At 47.5% G+C, this 19,412-nt stretch overlaps 1 protein-coding gene and 1 long non-coding RNA gene across 7 annotated transcripts in view; one reads left to right on the forward strand and one right to left on the reverse strand.

The window, feature by feature from the left end:
• LOC120103455 (uncharacterized) overlaps positions 1-19,412 on the forward strand; it is a 61,221-nt gene that overhangs the window by 40,075 nt on the left and 1,734 nt on the right. The gene's annotated exons all lie outside the window — the stretch shown is intronic.
• Ston1 (stonin 1) overlaps positions 1-19,412 on the reverse strand; it is a 49,373-nt gene that overhangs the window by 5,460 nt on the left and 24,501 nt on the right. Inside the window, exons 1-2 of one of the 6 annotated variants that reach the window (XM_039112436.1) lie at positions 13,168-13,484; positions 1,695-3,555 (exon numbers count right to left, since the gene is read on the reverse strand). In XM_039112436.1, coding sequence (XP_038968364.1) covers positions 1,695-3,555; positions 13,168-13,170 — 1,864 coding nt within the window. In that variant the 5' untranslated portion in view covers positions 13,171-13,484. Of the gene's footprint in view, positions 1-1,694; positions 3,660-10,638; positions 11,901-13,107; positions 13,485-19,412 lie in introns of those variants that run through there. The other 5 variants (XM_063262036.1, XM_008764481.3, XM_006239744.5 and 2 more) reach the window with 5 other exon arrangements.

The following is a 19,412-nucleotide window of genomic DNA, read 5'->3' on the forward strand; positions in this document are numbered from 1 at the left end:
ACTGAAGATTATTTGATTTGATGTATACATTGTACAGAAAAAAATGTCTTGAGGAAGTTCCCCAAAGAAGTGGGATGGGGAATGCGTCTGAGTAGAACTCCTGGTACTTTTTAAATGATAGACAGGACGCTTCTACTTTACTAAAAAGCTGGTGGTAAAAGTACTTTTCTCTCAAGGTTACCAGTGTCTTTCTCCAGGCTTCTGGCCATCTACGGTGTTTGCACACTCTTATTCAGGATTTGAGATGAAGAGAACAGGTACTATGCCTAAAACATTCTTGTCAAACTTAGACGTGATAGAGAAAAGCCTGCTATCTCTGTACCAACCACGAGAGGGCAGTGTCAGGCCTTAATAATTATTCTTTCAGAGTAACTTCTCAGCTCAAGACTGGGAACCACAGTCTTCCAGGTCGGGTTGATAGCCATTCTCTCCTAACCCAAGATAGTCCTCATCTGAAACTCAGCTACTAAGAGCTGAAGAAAATGGATGTTGGAGGAGGACCAAATCGCAGGGGAAAGACCCAAGAAGCTGGTAACAAAGAGTGAAACAGGAATGAACAGAACGGGGGGGGGGGGGGGGGAGGCAGGGGGAGGGGCGCGGTGTTGGAGAGATGGCTGAGTGGTTAAGAGAACTAACTGCTCTCTTCCAGAGGTCCTGAGTTCAAATCCCAGCAACCACATGGTGGCTCACAACTGTCTGTAATGGGATCTGATGCCCTCTTCTGGTGTGTCTGAGGACAGCTACAGAGTGCATAAATATAGTAAATAAATCTTAAAAAAAAAAAAAAGGAATGAGCCTGGGGGAGTGAAAGCTGCCGGTGGGGGCTTGTGTCCCTCGCCTGCAATCACCTTTCCAAATCCCCGCTCCCTCCCTGTGGCCATCCACTGCCTCCACTGTCTTTGTGCCAGGGAAGACAGTTTGGAAGTCTTAGTACCATGTTCTCATAGATCAGTTTTGAAATCTACTTGTTCCTTTTTAATCTCCCATGGTAGACAGGAATCAGAATCCTGGCTCTCATTTTCCCAATTAAAAAGTAAATAAAAATTTAAAAAGGAAGGAAGGAAGGAAGGAAGGGAAAAGAGAAACGGGAAATGGGAAAGGAAAGAAAAGGAAGCAGCTGGCTATACATATTGGAACCTCGTGGACCCAGAGACCGCCTAAGCAGGCTGAGTGACAAATAACCTGACCGACTTTTCCATCGGTGCTGAGACAGTCGCTGGGACCAAAGGGTCAGCCACGGTGTCTGTGTAGAGTAGAAGTATAATGACTGTACATTTCCTGTGAAATCGAGCCAGTCTACAGCATGGGGTTGTCCAAGAATTTATGATGTGAACTGATCAGATTGGCAAGAATGTCACGAGACTAGACACTCCTTTATTCCACTAATCTGCATTACCACCAGAAAACTCCCTCCCTCCCTCCCTCCCCCTCTTTAAATTCCTATAAACATTGCCTTGGTGCCACCACAGACAATCTTTAAACTAGGATGGCATTTCTTTCAGAATGAAAGAAGCAAGAGACCTTGAACTCATTTGATAGAAATAAAAGCTAGAGAAAATGAATAAACCAGCTATTTGGCCGTTCTCCCTCCAGCCTGGCTGTGGGAGGCACTCGTCTGTTTCTGCTTGCTTAGGATGTAGGTAAAAAGACTGAGCAGTTTGCTATGAAAGTTACCCCAGAGGCTGGATATTTACTTGTGTTTTTGTCCGGGAGTCGATCTATCTTCCACACCACAGCCCGGTAGGCACTCTCATATTTTGCTGACCCCACAGTGACCTGAATGACAGGTTCCAATTCAGGCCCCTGTAAACTCCCCAGGCATGCCCGACGGTTCATTTTGGCTTTCAGGGACTTCTGCCTCTGAAGGTTCCTGGTCCAGAGGGCCTTGATCCACTGGGCTGGGACGGGAAAATGAATCATGATATTGTTACAGCTCCTCAGGGAACCTGCATGGGGTGACCTCTGAACTGCTGGGGTCATGTTGACAAAGGCCTGCAGCTCCACATAGGCTCCCTGGACAGTCACTATGGACTTCACCGAGAAGGGAAGCTCATCCCCTTCACTCGAGGTTCTGAAACGCATCAGCTCGAACCGGCAAGCATCTGGAGGTACGAACTTAATGATTCTGGACCGTTCAAATTCTTCAGCATTCACGCACGTATGAAAATGGTAGTTAAGAATATCAATCCCCCTTTTTTCTGGTTCTTTCTCAAAATAGCGTTCATCTCGTTTCTGGAGCTCGAGGTCATTTAAGGCTAAGAAACATTCCGCTGGCCCGTTTAGAAAGCAGAGGCAGCAGACCTGAGTTAGCACAGCGCTCTCGACCAGCTTGCCCTCTTCCTTGGTCACTTTGCCCCAGAAGCTGTCCAGAATGTCCAGGTGAATCTCTTGCTCCTCATAGATTTTGTTCTTCGGTTTTGCCGTAGCCGGCAGCTTTACTAGCTCCTCTTCCACAGTAGTCAGAAATTCAAGGAAGTCACGGTGTTCCGTGGACCCTAGCTTCAGCATCTGCTCCACCTCGGGCTCGTGAACCACCTCCACCTTGGAATGGTATTTCCTTTTCTCGGAGTAAGACACGTGCTCTACCTTCACAGTGTGGATCTTCCCTGCCATGCTGAAGTTCTCCAGTTTGGGTTCCGAGAGTCTGCAATGCGGATTGAGCTGGAACTCTTTGAATGGTTTTTCCAGCCCCTTCTCATAGTACATCTGCAGGATCCCGCCGGGAAGAACCTTTAGGAAAATGGGTCCCCACTGCCGGGAAGACATCATGTTCTTCTTCTCAGGAATCCTCAACATGAAGGACCATCCAGCTTTGGGCTGACTCCGGAAGAGGGTGTGTGGGACAAAAGAGAATGTGCCTCCAGCGTACGAGCTCTGCATAGACAAGTTTCCAAGAGGGTCTTGGGTCTCCGCTGACTGCAAGTGTTCGAGCTTCTCACAGATGTAGTTCAATGAGCACTGGTTTAGGCTTTTTTGATCGTCAGGTACCTCCTTGTCCCTTGGTGAGAACAGCTTTCTGCTTGCCAGGGAGTCAAAGGGAAACTGAGAGTTGCCACCTTCATCTTTCCAAAATGGGTTGGAAAAAGCACAGTCATCCTGAAAATACTCGAACTGTCGAGCCTCGCTTTGGACCCCCCGAGGGCTGGCGTCTTCTGTAAGACCCGCTGTGGGAGTCAGCTGGGTGTGCGAGTGGCCACTGGGTAACGATACATGGGGTGAGCAGGTTGGCTTAGTAAGTGATAACGGGGGACCTGCTCCTCCCGCTGTTGTGGGGGGACCGCTTGAAGAACACTCTGGAATAGGATAAAGCACATGTGTCCCCGCTTTAGGGATGCCAGGGAACCCCGGGAAGTCTTTGGTGGGTGTAGAAAGAGGCGAGTTGCTTGGAGGCCCTGGACTGAAGTAAAAGTCCACCATGGGAGAGGACAAAGGGGTGCTGCCGGTGGAGGAGGGGGTATTGGGAAGGTCCCTGAGGCCAGGAAGGTCCAGCTTCAGTCCATTTGGTCTGCAAACACCTTGAGTCTCCAGAGATAAATCCTTTTTCTTCGGAGAAGACTGAAAAAGAGAGTCATCGTCAAAGGTGACCCAGCTGCCTGGGTTTGTAGAACACATCTTCAAGATGGGCTTGTGGTCTGGTCAAAGAGTCAGGGACATTGTCTCTATAAAGGAGAAAGACAAAGTCAAATGTAATAAATGCTGAAAATGAAGATAACAAGAGCTCCTTCATTTGGAGAAAAACCTGGGTGTGGAAAGTGCACACTTTTACTTTGTGCAAGTGGCCATACTTGGCGTAGATGAACAAAAACAATAAGACCCTATGTGTCCCCCCAACAGGTTTGCTTTAGATAGGGACACATCAGCTGAAAATGAAGGATAAAAGACAGACCCAGAGCAGAGTGGGGAGGACAGAGGTCAGAGCGTGCTCTGAGCTGTCCCCGGGACACATGCACTGGGACACTGTCCTCAGTCCCTGACACAGCTACGACTTAAGGAGGGAGAACCGAGTGGAAGACAGTTGAGTCGATGGAGGTGTATCCCTGAAAGGAGACTGTGGGGGTCACACCTTCCTCTCCTTTTCTTTGACACCACGGGGAAGATGGTTCCTTCTTCCCACACTCCCCTTACGATGTACCCAAAGGCCAAAAACTAAAACCTTTAAATTGTGAACCAACACAGGCCCTTCCTTTATTTTTAAGTTCATTGTCTCTGGCATTTTATTACTGTGACAGCCAACTCACACAGGAGCCATACTCCACCAGATAAAATAAACTTCAAGTCAAAAAATTACAAAGCCAGGCATGGGGGTTCACGCCTGTAATCCCACATGTGGGAAGCCAAGGTGAGAGGAACCTAATTTGCCAAGGACCAGCCTCGGTTGTTTTGGGTTCTCAAGAGTGGGAGGATTGGATCTGCATGAAATCAGAGTCTCAGGCAAGGAAGCAGGTGCAAACTGACAGGTGACTCATTGACAGGTGACTCCAAATGCAAAAGCTGCATTTGGAGACAGCTCGAAGCCCCTCTACCTCCCCCCCACACACACACACACACAGCTTACCGAAGACTTTTATTGGTTACACACTTCCCTGTTATACAATAATACATAATCAAAAGCCTTTTCATTATTTTCCTCAAACCCATAATTTTTCTTGATAATCCCACGTCACTATGCCACCAGAAAGCCACAATGCCACAGTTCAGTGTCACAGGTCATCCGGGCATAAACTTGCAGTTACAGCATTAGCATAAAAACAGAAGGGTGTTAGACAGGTCATGGTAATGTTAATATTTATAACTTGTCTAGATTTGCACAATCTCTTTATTAAGCTCGTCCAAATATCTATTTCTATAGTACTTTTCAAACTCTTACCCTTATACTGTTAAACCCTTTTGCAGCTTCCCCAGGGCTCCCTCACAAACCCAAATTCTATCTCTTAGAACTTGTACCCTAGTTTCCTTAGACAGGCAACGATGCCAGGGGGTCAAATCAGGAAGTTCCCATCTTTCCAGGAAGCTCAGTTCACTAACCCAACAGCCCCCTTACAGGGTCCAGAGTCTTTTATACGTCCTTTTATTACACATGTATCTTCCAATTTCCCCAGTAATATTCCTGGATCAAGCTTCTACTACTAGAGATCTCCCCTCGTGGGGGCCCTCACCATTGCTCACTAATGCAGTAGGCCTAGCTGTCTCTCCCTCCGTCTTGTCCCTTGTATCTTCCATGGACATCCCTGTCCTTAGTGATACAGGCTCAATGTTCCTTTTCCTTAGGGTCTTCCATGCTTCTGACTAGGAAAGCTTCAGGTTTCTCAAAAATCATTTCCTGGTTCAGATATTTCCTGGAGAACGTAATCATCACAAGTTGACTAAAATTTCCCAGAGAATGATTAAGGCAGCCAGCCTCCACATCCAGAGCCCCTTGTCCTGATGCTCCTGGGTCGGCTGCGTGAATAGCCAAGGCCAGAGCAGTTTGTTCCATAGACATCAGGTCCATTTCCTTCTCTAGTGTTGCCCTCAGTCCCTTACTTGGAAAGTTTTACCAAATATATTTGAGGACAAATGTGGTATAGACAGGGGCGAAGCAGACACACATACAAGAAAGAGCGACGCCATCTGTACGGGGAAGCCAGAGATGCATCGTTCAGGTTGACGGTGCTCCCGTGGCCAAAACTGTGTCGTGCGGTCGAGGTCACGGCCATGTCACACCTGACTTAATTAATTCAAGGCCAGCCTGGGCTACACAGTGAGTTCAGGCTGGCCCGAGCTCCAGGGAAGAGACTGTCTCAAAAAACAAAAACAAAAAGGGGCCGTAGACCTGGGTTTGGTTCCCAGCACCCATTTGGTGGCTCTGAAGCATCTGTAACTCCACTTCTGTGGTACCCAACCACTGCACTTTCCTGTCTTCCACGGACGCCAGGATGCACTGTGTGCACAGGCGTGCAAGTGGGCTCAACACTCACACTCAGGATGCACTGTGTGCACAGGCGTGCAAGTGGGCTCAACACACTCAGGATGCACTGTGTGCACGTGCATGCATGTAGGCACAGCATTCATACGCATTCACAGAAAGTAAAAATAAACAAAATCTTTTTTAAAAAACAAACAATAAACAAGTCACAAAATACAAAAGGCGCACTGCATCACGATGAAGGGGTCAATGCACAAGGAAGATACAGTAATTGTAAGTGGGTGGAACCCAGCATTAGAGCCCCAAGACCAAGGGAGCAAAGGTTGACAGACACTGGGAGATTCAGTGTCCCAGATTTCATAATCGAGGTAGTTCCCAGGTAGACTGTTTATTTTTACAAAGAAGTCTTGAACAATCTCTTCCACCAAATGGAGCGGCCAGACACACACAGCGTTCCAGCACAGACCAGAGTGGGCGCACCTTCTCAAGTACACATGAAAGGCTTGACAGAGCACATCACGTTAGACCACATTTCAAGCCTTGCCACTATGGGGAAGAAGGGTACCTAGAAATCAATAGCAAAAGGGAAACTCTGCTTTTGTTTTCCACCAATGGGAACTGACAGACAAGCAACCAAATCCCAGGAGAAGACACCGTTTCACAAAGAGCAGGAGGGTGGGTTAGACAAGACTTTGAGACAAAAACACAGCCAGGGGCGGGGGTGCCAGCCTTTAATCCCAGCACTCTGGGAGTCAGAGGCAGGCAGAAGTTCCAGGGCAGCCTGGTCTGTAAAGCAAGTCCAGGAGAGCCAGGGCTACAGAGAGAAACCCTGTCTCAGAAATCCAAACAAACAAAAACAACAACAACAAAAAGAACAAAAAACAAAACAAAAAAATCTCACAGATTTCTAAAATTCACAATGAAAATCTACAGCCAAAATGCCGACATTAAAACATAAGGGTAAGCTCCCAAGAAATTACACAGCTCTACGATTCTTGAAGCTAGTCGACAGGCGAGCTAAAGGAAGGTTAGTGGGGCTGGAGAGATGACTCAGTGGTTAAGAGCACTGACTGCTACTCTTCCAGAGGTCCTGAGTTCCATTCCCAGCACCCACGTGGTGGCTCGTGACTATCTGAGACATGATTCAACGCCCTCCTCTGGTGTCTGCAGAGGGCTACAGTGTACTCCCCTAAAAATAAACCTTAAGAGGGGTGGGGACTCAGATGCAGAAAGACGACAATAGGGAGACTAGTGAGTCTGGGTCAGTGCTGTTGGAAACTCATGAAAATTGAAAAAAAAAAAAAACGGAGGATGCAGTGGAAGTCGTCATAAGGATTGTAAGAGACTGTGAGACCAGCCAAGGGGGTAGGGAAAGGAAATGGCTAGACTCCTAGGAATATCAACCCGCCACACAATCGAGCTATTAAAACAGGAGGGAATCTGGGCTGGAGGGTTGGCTCAGCAGGAACTGCTACTGCACGGGACTGAGCTCAGTTCCCAGTTCCCAGGATGGTGGCTTACAACCATCCTCACTCCAATCCCAGGGATCCAACAACCTCTCTGACCTCCATAGGTAAAACACGCAAACACACAAACAAATAAATCTAAAAGAAAGAAACTGTAACTAGGAAGGCAGATGGGTTTCATCATGAAAAACTTCCAACAAGGAGAAGTCCAGGACTGCTGGGGCACACTGTGTGAGGCGTGTCTCTGTCCTCCCTCTGACTGGCTTTAATAAAAGTATGGTAGCCAATAGCTGGGTGAAGGCAGGACATCCTGGAAGAGAGAAAGGGACGATGGAGAAAGGAGAGAGGTGTGGGAGATTCACAGCCAGATGAGGAGGAAGAAACAGTTACAGGGACTTAGTGACAGGTAACTAACCAGCCATGTGGCAGAACTTAGATTAAAATAAATGGGTTAATTAAGACATATGAGCTAGTTGGGAATGAGCTCAAGCTATAAGTTCAGAGCTATAATAAAAACAATTGTCTCTGTGTCATTATTCAGATGCTGGCAGGAGACAATATGGCAGCAACACAAAATGGCTTCCCTGTCACAGACCAAAGAAGTAATGTAAATCCTTTACAAAGTCTTTCAGAAATTGGAGAATAGGGATTGCTTCTAAACTTGATTTATGAGGCCGCTTCCACTCCAATCACAAAGTTAGACAAGGACCCTTAAAAACTGAATTAATTATTTAAAAGAGGAAAACACTACAGGCCTCTGAGACTGAAGAAAATGCGGTCTATGTATACAAGGGAATATTTCACCCCAGCCACAGCACAGCTAGACCTTGATTACGAATATAAGGTGACATAAGCCAGCCGGAGACATCTACGCCATGGCCTCCCTTACACGAGGTATTCGAAGTCAGCTTCGGAGAGCAGAAAGTGAAGGAGTAGGTGTCAGGCCCCTGAGAAAGGGACCAGTGGGGAGCCATTGTTCAGAGGGTAGAGCATTTCAGTTGTGAAGGTTGAAAGCATTGGGGAGATCTGGGGCTCAGGCAGTGCACACAGTTCTATTGAAAACGTAGAAGTCCTTACAGCTAATTTAATGAACAATGGGAAAAAGAAAATTAGAAACAAAAGGCGTTGCCACGGAGTCATAAAAATATTGAGAGGATTGTACAGGACGGTGGGCAGACCGAGCAATGGCATAGCTGTTCTGCTCTATTCAGTTAAAACTGTATTACAAAGGATAGAATTCATGTGCCTTCCCACAGCGACCACCACACACACACACACACACACACACACACACACACACACACACACGCATACACACACTTCTGTATGAGAAGAATAGACAGGAAGGCTGGGAGTATTTGACTCAAAGCTTTGTCTGTTTGTTTGTTTTTGTTTCAAGACAGGGCTTCTCTGTGTAGCCCTGGCTGTCCTGGAACTCACTCTGTAGACCAGGCAGGCTTCAAACTCAGAGATCCTCCTGCCTCTGCCTCCTGAGTACTGGGATTAAAGGTGTGCACCACCGCACCACCTGGCAGTTCAAAGCTTTTTAATCAAATCACCAAGTCCCCATTGGAATGATTACTGGGAAGCGTCTTTGTTAGTGGAGTGGAAGGGGAAAGCTAAAAATCCAGTAAGTTTATAACACATCTGCACCCCACCCCGTCCCCCAAAATATGTGAAGTTTATCATTCAGAAGGGTCTTGGCTCATGGCTTATCAAACAACCTGTGTTGTGCATACCGACATTCCTGTATGCAGCCTGAAATCACCCATCGGCAAGGGGACACAATCAGAACTGACTGACACACCCTTCATGTACCAGGGGCCACTTTCAAAGAGACCAACTGTGCATTCAAGTACTGTTTTGAATAGTAACAAACTTGTGTGCCCTTCGCCACCAATTCCAAAACATTCCTCCTGCCCCTAAAACAAACTCTAGACCAACTGCAGGCACTCTCCCCCTCCCCTTCTCCTGAGCTCCGGAATTCACTAACCTACCCTCTATCTTTGTGAACTTGTCCTCTCCATGATCATTTCTATTGAGCAAATGCTGTCTCCTTTGGTATAACATAAATTATTGAAATCCGTCTAATGACACCAAAGGCAATGAGCTTTAAGGCACATTCCTGAGAGTAGCGGGGCCACCTGAACCCAGTCTCTTCAAACACCAAGGGTTGGTCACACTGAAACACTCTTTGCGGTTCTTCCCAGCTCTAAAATAATTCTACAGCCATTGATATCCAGTCAAATGTGTATTTTCAAAAGCAAAAATGTTGTTCCCAACTCAGTTCCAGGGCCTCAGTGCCAAGACAACCCAGTGCTGGGAATCGAACTCAGGACTTTGGGTGTAGTTGGCAAGGGTTCTACCACTGAGATACATCCATTATTTTGAACCTTCCTTCTGAGCGGACAACAAACAGAGCTCCAGGAGCCCCACTGGACAGGAAACTCTAAACCTGATGGCGCTGGTAAGGTCTCCTTCCTCGTGCTTCTTTGATTCACTCAAACTCGGAAAAGAGCAAACACAAAGAAATAGCAGAGGGAGCCTGGGGCTGGGCTAAAGACAATGGCCGAGGTCATTCTGCCTCTGCACATTCCTGGGGTCTCTAAACCCACACGGAGGGGAGCAGGGTGAAGGGGAGGGGGAGCGGCGAGGGTGGGGGTGGGGGACCTCACTGTCGGTCTCTGCTCAAAAGAAGCAATGACCAAAGACCCCCGGCCCCTGGGACCTTGCAGAGCCGCCCAGAGGCTCAAGGGTCCAGACCGGTCCTCACCCCACCCTCAGAAGGAATCGAGTCCAAACAGCCCTTTGGAGGACGAGACGTCCTGCAAATATTTACTCCAGCCGAGTTTACTTTGTTAAAAGAAAGATGAGAGAGACTTCAGCGCAGTCTTGCTGGGATCCACGCCCAGCCTTTGCTCCTTTGGGTTTCCCTGGGTAGTTTGGAGAAATTTTTCATTTTGTGCCTCTAGTGAGACAAAGAAACTAATTTCCATACACACAAAGAAATTGGCCCATTGCTTGGTAAATGGACCTCCCTCTGCCCACCCCCACCCCCATTTTTTTAGCACACCTCAAAAAATGCCTGCAATCTTGAACCCAAAATCCATACAAAGATCTCTTAATCCTGGCTCCCCAGCCAGTGGTCAGTCTCTGCTTCCGAAGACTCCGATTAGTCCTCTACAGATGGGAGCGCAGTGGGTGCCTGGCCTATTTCCCTCTGTGCCCTGCCCCATCACCCCTCCCGCCACCGCACACCTCTCTTACCTCTGCCGCTCCTCGCTCGATACGACCTCATCTTTCTGTCCCACAGCCCCCTCCAGTCAGTGAGCCCAAAGTTGACAACCAGAGCTAGCTCCATCCAAATGCTTTCCTTCCTCTAACCCCACCCCGACCCCAGAGCTTGGCTCAGAAGGCCCTGGGCAGGGGAGGTTAGCACCAGCGGACTTGGCAGCAATCTTCCTTCGGTGACTCCTGCCCCCAGCTACTTCAGAGATTAAGGCTGCAGTCTCCCTTTACTTTCTTTGGGCTGACCGCCCCGCCCCACACCTGCCAAGCGCTTGCTACCGCTCGTCCCTCCCCACTCCCACCCCACGTTGGCAGCCACACTGGATCAGGTCAAGCTCCTGCCCCTCCTGACGCCCCTTCCTCCAGTTGCCGTCACTGCATAAGCAACATCTCATTTAAACTTCCCAACAACAGCATTTAGGCATCTTCCTAGGTCCAGAATCTAGTTAGTTCAGGGCCCAGGAACGCCTGTCTCCTTCCTGCCTTTGCTGTTTTCTTCAGATGCTAAGATTCCTCTGTCTGACGGGCTCCTTCCTTGCCAGGGAGGCCATGCCTTCCTGTGGCTTCAGCGCTCCAGAAGTCTGTGTGCAGTCCAACTGGATCATGAGCAAACTTCCAGAACACAGCTCCTATCAGGCCTAGAAATAGGGCAGGACACCAAGATTCTGTCTAGATAAAAAATTTATTAAGGCGGAGATTTCTAGAAACCTATTTTTGATATTTAAGATTCCTAAGGGAGATGTTTGCTCCTCTGAAAAACAACATTCTCTTCACAGTAGCCAGTTTCAAAGCAGCTTTGGGATGACTCAACTTGAGAACAAGTTAAACGTAGCTGCATTTGGCCATTCACACAAGGAAAAACAGGGCTACAGAAAACCATGGTTTGAGTTTGATAAGGTGCATTTAGAATCTGCTAAGAGTTTAACACCCTCCAAACTAGGGGATCTCCACAACAATTATCCCTACCCTGTTCTAAAGGGTGTGTGAGCAACAATAGGTCACAGCAAACCTAAAAAAAAAAAATACATTACTCTTTCTGACAGTCGAAAAATCAAACTCTTGTCTAACTGGGGAGATAACCATGAATTGCTTTAAGTAAATAAAAAATAGTGATACCCAGGCTGAGGAGATAGCTCAGTGGGTAAAGTACTCACCATGTAAGCATGAGGTCCTGAGTTTGAATCCCCAGAACACACATAAAGCCAGGCACAGCATGAGTGCATGCATGTGTGTATACACTCGAGTGTTTTCCCAGCATGCCTATGGCCTGGTAGGATCATTGCTGGAAGCTCGATAATCAGCTAACATGGTCTGGCATATACATAAGCAAACAAGAGACCCTACCTCAGGAAGTCAAGAACCACCCAGGTTCCACACTTGAAACATGGCACCGGCACCAGCACTCACATAGATTAACATGTGGGCATGCACACATACACCATACATACAACCCACACACAAGATAAAAGCAACAATACCCTGCCTTCCATAATAACATCACTGTGCACGTAAGAAGCTGTGCTATAAAATATCATCTCAGAGAGTATCCCAGGGTAGAAACTTGCAAGTCATGGGAAAACACCATCTATTCTTTCAGTCGGAAGCTTTTTCAAGCAGGGATCGTGTCTACTTTACCTACAAAAATTTGGCAGAAATACAGAATTCCACACATTGTTGATAAAGTAACCTCAAGTGGACTTTTCTTCTTTTTCTAAAGTAAGGCTCTCCTTTTTCTAAAGTAAGGCTCTGTGTAGTGTCTCCCCTCCTGCTCCCTGAATTTTAGTGTTAGTAAGAAAGTGCGAGTATTCTGTTTGACTAACAAAACATTTACCAACAATGCTGGTCTAACAGCAGCACAAGTGTCTCATTTAACACCCAGAGCTTCAGAGGATCAGAGAGGTTAAGCTACTTGCCAGAAGTCACCCAGCTTGCAAGAGGCAGAACCTGGCTGAGACCAGGTCTGTTTGATGCCAAAGTCCAATACTCCCAAGATCCCCTTGACCTCCTGGCAGGGTGTGCAGTCACTACCACACCCTTCCTCAGGGAAACAGCTCCCAGCGGCAGAGATCCTTCCCTAGAGCCAGGAACTAAAAGAAGATGAGCCTAGAAGGAGTTGTTTCTTGCTTACCACATATGCTCTTAGACCAATAGACTTTAGAAAAGAAACTCCCGGGGAGACCCCTGACCCCGCTTCTGACCCTGACCCCGCTTCTGACCCCGACCCCGACCCGACCACGACCCCTAGAGTGAGCAAGAACAAAGGCCAGCCACATCAGGCTAGGCTCCCTTCTGTCACGAGCTCTATTAACTCAGGCTGACCTGCTTGCCTTTGGAGCAGTCTTGGTGCACCAATTGCCCAAACTCTGTCTTGCTCCCCTTCCTTCCCCTCCCCACTGCCCTGGGCTCCCTCGATTCAGCTGTTCTTTGCTCTCAGGCCTTCTGGCCTACCTTCCTTTTCCTTGACTTTTCTTCAGAAACCTTTCCATAAAGGAACATACAGAGTCCTACCATCTCCTGCAGATTGTTGAAATCCGACTGGTGGCCTTTAGCTGGCAAAGTAACATTCCAGACCACTTGTGGCTAAGGCTTTGTCTCCACATCATTGCCGGTCTGTGGAGAGGAACGGCCTCATTTCACATGGACCCTAATATCTTGCTCCTCTGAATGTGCCAGAAGTTGAGGGACTGATGCTGAAGCTGTCCCTGGAAGCTGTCAGCTGGACCCCATAGTCACGGTCAGGCAGACTCCCGCTCCAGCCTCTGGGCTTTTACCGAGGCTGAACATCTCTGGCTCTGGCTTTTTGCTCTGCAACAGTGCTGAATAATCTAGAGAAAGAATGTCTTGAGGTCAATATCTCTGTGGTTTCATTGGCTGCTCTCCCAAATAAGGAATTCTCGGATTCCTGCATGCCAAACTCCTCCAAAGCAACTTTGTAACCAGATGGACGCTGGCTGCCTTTGTGAAGTCTCTGGGTGTGTTCTCTGGAAGGCCTGGGACCCTCACTAGCTGCTGTTACAGGGTTGGTACTAGGGAAGCCAAGCCCACCTTGAGGGCATCACGAAGAATTCCCCCCCAAAACATTTGCTGTGATAGTGTGGTGATCAGTCCCACGAAAGTTTTCCCTTGAAGAGTTTGAGACAAAAACAAAAAGGAGCATGCCTCACCCCCATCTAGGTCACTCGGAGGCCAAGTCTGCACGAACCGTAGTATTAGCACATATGCTGTGCACTCCATACTATTTGATCACAAACATGCGTATTTTACTCATGTGACAGGAAATACCATTTGCACAATATTAAACCACAGCACAGTCTCCCAGCACCTTCGAAAATTACCAGCTCCATTCCCAACCCACCCCTCCCTTGTGGCAATTAACCTTCACTTTTCCTACCGGCTGAAGCGTGTTTCCTTATCTGTCCCCTTCCTTGGTTCTGAGAGTAGTGACAGATGCTCTCTGACCAGACTCTTACCGAGTCCAAAGCCTGCTTCTAAAAGAGTCCCATCAATTGTGCCCATGGAAACCTGAGCAATTGGGAACAGTGTTTAAATTTTCGTCCTCGTTTTAGGATGACAACCCCCTACCCTCCCCACCCCTACCCTACCACCCCTCACCCTCAGCCACCACCCCCACCCTGGCTCAGAATGTCTGCCTGAGAAAACTCAGGGCTACCTAAAGACTGTGTATCCACCAGCTCTGGAGACCTGGCCCTGGGCTCCAAGGGAGAGCAGGAGCTGACTCTGAGAAAGCCCGTATGTAACCATTTCACGCTCCTGTGGACCACCCACTCCCACTTTGTGGAGTCCAGCCTGGGCTGCACAAGTCAACACTGGGCTGAGGGCAGTTGAGTTGATACTCTTTCCCTTGCTTCTGGTTACAATCCCTACTTCCCCTCACATGTGAGCAGATAGCAAACCAAACCACCCCCGGAAGGGTCTTCACAGGAACTCAACTTTGGAGCTGGGTAGGGCACTATGATTTTAAATTGTATTGTTTGGGGCGGGGGAGGGGGGAGCTGTCTGTTTGCTGTTGTATTGGTATCTTGATGTGTCCCGATGCTGGGGGTAGAAATCACAACCCTACCTGTGCTAGGCATGAGCTCCACCAGAGTTGTACCCTCAACTGTGCATTTTTATGTCTTGTGTCCTGACATTTGAACAGGTATTCACCACTATCATACACACTACAGAAACTTGAAAAGTGGAAGCCCAGAGCCTCAGTTTCTCATCTGCCCAATGGTGACATGTACATTTACTTCCCAAGCCCAGCATGGAGGCTCAGACCCTAGGAGCCTGAGGCAGGAGTGTCCTAAGCCCAAGGCCACCCTGCACTACACAGTGAGCTCACTGGGTTAACCTGTATAGCCTGAGATGAACGAGCAAACAAGTGAGTTTGACCTCACCTCATTGCCTCATAGTAAGAAGCTTTGTTACTATCTGTTACTATTTGTTACTATCTGTTGCTATTTGTTACTATTTGTTACTATCTGTTACTATTTGTTACTATCTGTTGCTATTTGTTACTATTTGTTACTATCTGTTACTATTTGTTACTCTCTCCCTGTTTCCCCTCAGCCCTTAGTCTGTAGAACACACCCGTTCTTCTAGTGAGGAGGAAGGTAAGGAGCTCTGGAGGAGGCTGGAGAAGTATTAGCCGGATTGATAGAAGTCCTATCTATAACAGTCTCTGCTCGGCCTCACTCAGGACCGTGTCCTACCTCTGGTTATGAAGGTGCAGTTTCCATGTTGGAGCTTGAATTCCCCTCAGGGCTGTTTCTTTGTTGTTGGCCTAATGTTTGCGTACCCACAAAATCCATAGATCAGTATCCATTGAAACTCTAATTTCAACGTGATAGTGTTTGGAGATAGGGCCTCTGGGGGCGAATAGGTAATGCAGTACACTTAGGAGTGGATTATGTAAAAGAAGAGACAGAGAGGAGGAGGGATGGGAGAGCAAAAGTCCAGCTTGCTGTCTTCATTATCAACTTAACTGGGCTTATAATCTTCATGGAAGCACACACACCTCTTGATGTGCTACAAGAGTATTTCTAGGAAGTTTTCACTGAAGAAGAAAGACCCACCATAAATGTGGGTGCTGGGTGGAGGCCATGCAAAGAGAGCTGCACTGGGCAGGCAGGTTCCCTGGAGAAGGCCCACTGTCCTGTTCAGCTGTGATGGGTGTGCTCCGGAGAGGCACGGTCCCAGACACTTAGTCCCAAGATTGCTTCTCGCTACTGGTGTACTTTCTCATGTTTGTTATTACCACATTCCTGCTTTCCTGGGAAACCCTTACTGCCTGGTGTGATTACTTCCAGGGTGATAGCCCACCCTATTGGGCACATTTCCTGCAGATCAACATGAAGACAAACTTTCATGAACTAATGCTATTTAGATGAGTTAATGACTTTATAGAATTCCTGATTCGATTCAAATAATTTTAGAAAGTTTAAGAAGATGATTTTAGTTGTTTTACCAGAAAGATGTAATAAAGTTAGAATCAAGAATAGAATGTGCGGGGCTGGGGATTTAGCTCAGTGGTAGAGCGCTTGCCTAGCAAGCGCAAGGCCCTCGGTTCGATCCCCAGCTCCAAAAAAAAAAAAAAGAAAAAAGAAAAAAGAAAAAAGAAAAGAAAAAAAAGAATAGAATGTGCTTCCTCTTCCTAGTAAATAGTTAAAAACTGCATAATTAGGAATGTAATGAGCTTTTATAAACTGCACAAAGAGGAAAAATAGGCTTAGGACAGATTCGTGATCAAAGAAAAACATTCATTCTAGGCCAGGTCCAAGGATTTAGCCACAGGTGTGCACCATGATAAAGCAAGGTCATGTGAAACTGTAGCTTTGAACTTATACTGAGCTTATAGAGTAAAGCACTGCTTTGAACTTACTATCAAATCCTTCTGTAACTCCTTTTTTATGTAACATTTTATCTATGAGATAATTTTTCTTATATAGAAGAATTTTGTCTAAAAACATTATTAAAAGCAAAAGTAAAGGTTTGGTGCAGCTCTTTTCTGCTTCACCCAATGTGCATCTCTCTCTCTCTCTCTCTCTCTCTCTCTCTCTCTCTCTCTCTGTGTGTGTGTGTGTGTGTGTGTGTGTGTCTGTGTGTGTGTGTCTCTCTCTCTCTGTGTATGTGTCTGTGTGTGTGTGTGTCTCTCTCTCTCTCTCTCTGTGTCTCTCTCTGTGTGTGTGTGTGTGTGTGTGTGTGTGTGTGTGTGTGTGATTTTCTTTTCTTTACTTTTCTTTTATCTCTGGCTTACAAAGAGTTAATGAACTCCAGGCCTCTGGCCTGGTCAGTGAGAGTTGAAGAGAAAAGAGCCCAAACTCTATCAGCCAGAGTTAATAGTCAGACACTGTCAGCTTTTGGGCCCAGAATAGCAAGTGAAAATTAAATTGGCAAAAGTCATCAGCTTTTGGCTCCAGTCACCTACACCACACCTCACTGCTTTCCTTGGGTACCTGGATGCCTAGTGGGCCTCTGTTGGTGCTGCCATCATTGGGCTGGGGTACCACACTAAGCAAAAGGAAAAACAAGAGCTGACCACCAACCGGCATTTACCCCTTTCCTTCCTGACAGTGGATGCAATGTGACCAGTCACCTCATGTTCCTGCCACCATGATGGACTTCACCCTCAAACTGTAAGACAAAACAAGCCCTGCCTTGAGTTATTTTGTCAGGTATTTTATCACAGCAGTGAAACAGAAGCTAATACGGTCTGTCTCCCATGAGACTACAGTGAGTGATGACAATCTGCAGCCCTCACCAGAAGCCAACTGTGTTAGCATCCTGAGCCCTGAGCCCAGGCTTCCAGACCTGAGCTGAAGAAATTCTGAAGGCACCGTCTTCCAAAGTAAGAAGTCAGTAAGGGATGGAGGGAGAGAGAGAGAGAGAGATCCAATGTGCTTACAAAATCCTGATATAAATAAAGGATCGACAAATCTCTTCATGGCAACCTCTTCCAACATTTGTATTCTAATAAACGACTGAAGCCCACTCTTGTTCCCACGCACTTGCACAGGAAGAAAGAAATGCTACACGGCAGAACACGGAACAGGAGTGCACACGGCTGACTTTAACTCTGATCGTCTCAGCCTTCTCTATCGCTAACTTCTCTATTCCAGCCTTGAGGTTTGGCTCTGGACCCACAGTCATGTTCAGAACTAGTAGGTTCTTGGCATAGCTGTAAGGACAAGCAGCAGCCACATGTCCCTTCCTCATTACAACAGTGGCTCACATAACGAGATATCCTCACCTTTGCTCTCACAGACAAGGGACAAAAGCTTCCACGTAGAACACTTGTGCCTTTGACTGGAACAAGCATGCAAGGGTATCCTCTAGGCATTGACGGCAGCATCTAGCAGCTCCTAACACTGGTCATCTGGTCGCCACACTGAAGCTTCCTGCCTGCAGGCCCTGGCCTTTCCTGGCCAAGGAACAGAACCCATAGGGTTAAAAGAGGCTCAGCCAGAACATGAGGTGGGGCTCTAGAAGGCTACACAATACTCAGTGCTCTGCCTGGGCCTTGGGATCACAGCTACCTCCTCCAAACTGCACCAAGTCCCAGAGCTAATCATCTCTCCTTACCACCCACTGGTCAGGTCTGAGGTCTGTCTCAGGAGGCTGGGCATGCAGTGAGGGTGTTCGCTGATCTAGGACAGGGTTTACCGCAGCAGTAGAGAACGGGGCAAGCTGCAGGGCACCCACAGTCGAAGCTGAGCCACTTTCCAGGGGTGAGAAGGGAAAGGGAGAGAGACACACCCAGGAAGGCCTAGGTCAAAGCTAGGCTGAGACCAGGGACAACACAGACATGGGGTCATGATTAGGTCATTAGATCTGGGGAAATCAATGCGGGACCAGTAAGACCAAGCCACCCTTCTAGGGCAAAGACCTCTGTATCCTGCATGGCAGCTGGGTCCATGGGCAGGTTTCCACCTACAGCTTCCAGAACCCATTTTGTTCCCTGGGTGCACAATTTCCTGACAATCCTGTAATGGCCTTTTCTATGATCTACCTACCTCCTGCTCATAGAAGATGCATTTAAAAAGGACCCCAGGTCTGCCCACTCTCCAGAGAGTTCTACCCACCCTGGCCATCAGAAGGAGACAGACAAGCATTCTTCATTGGGGTAACGCCTAACACAAGGCCTGCTTTCAGGGCAGCCTTCTGGTATTTGGCTTCTGTGGGCTCTTCAGTGGAAAAGAGAAACACAGCCAGAGAGAAGTAAGAAAGGGCACCATCCCCCAGGGGCCCTTAGTTACCAGACAACCTCTGCTCCTGGGCTTTGTTGTGAATTCTTCTGGGAAACCTCAAAAATGTTGCTCAGTAAAACTAGCTGTGGGGTGCAGGAGGCGGGAGGTGTCTGGTTATGGTCTCAGACATGCAAATCTTCCATGCAGCCCGTCACCCTCCTGAGAATGAGCAAAAATCTTAGAAGTCTAAAAATCTACGACTAAAAATTCAAATCGTTTTTTACTTTATTCATGTGTGTGTGTTTGTGTGTGTGTGTGTGGTGTGTGTTTGTGTGTGTGTGTTTGTATGTGTGTGTGTTTGTGTGTGTGTGGGGTGTGTGTGTGTTTGTGTTTGTGTGTGTGTGTTTGTATGTGTGTGTGTGTTTGTGTGTGTGTGGTGTGTGTGTGTGTTTGTGTGTGTGTGTGCGTTTGTGTGTGTGTGTTTGTATGTGTGTGTGTGTTTGTGTATGTGTGTGTTTGTATGTGTGTACACCCCCGTGTACCCCAACAAGAGTGTGTAGGACA

The sequence above is a fragment of the Rattus norvegicus genome, chromosome 6 (genome assembly GCF_036323735.1).
Source record: "Rattus norvegicus strain BN/NHsdMcwi chromosome 6, GRCr8, whole genome shotgun sequence".
NCBI lineage: Eukaryota > Metazoa > Chordata > Mammalia > Rodentia > Muridae > Rattus > Rattus norvegicus.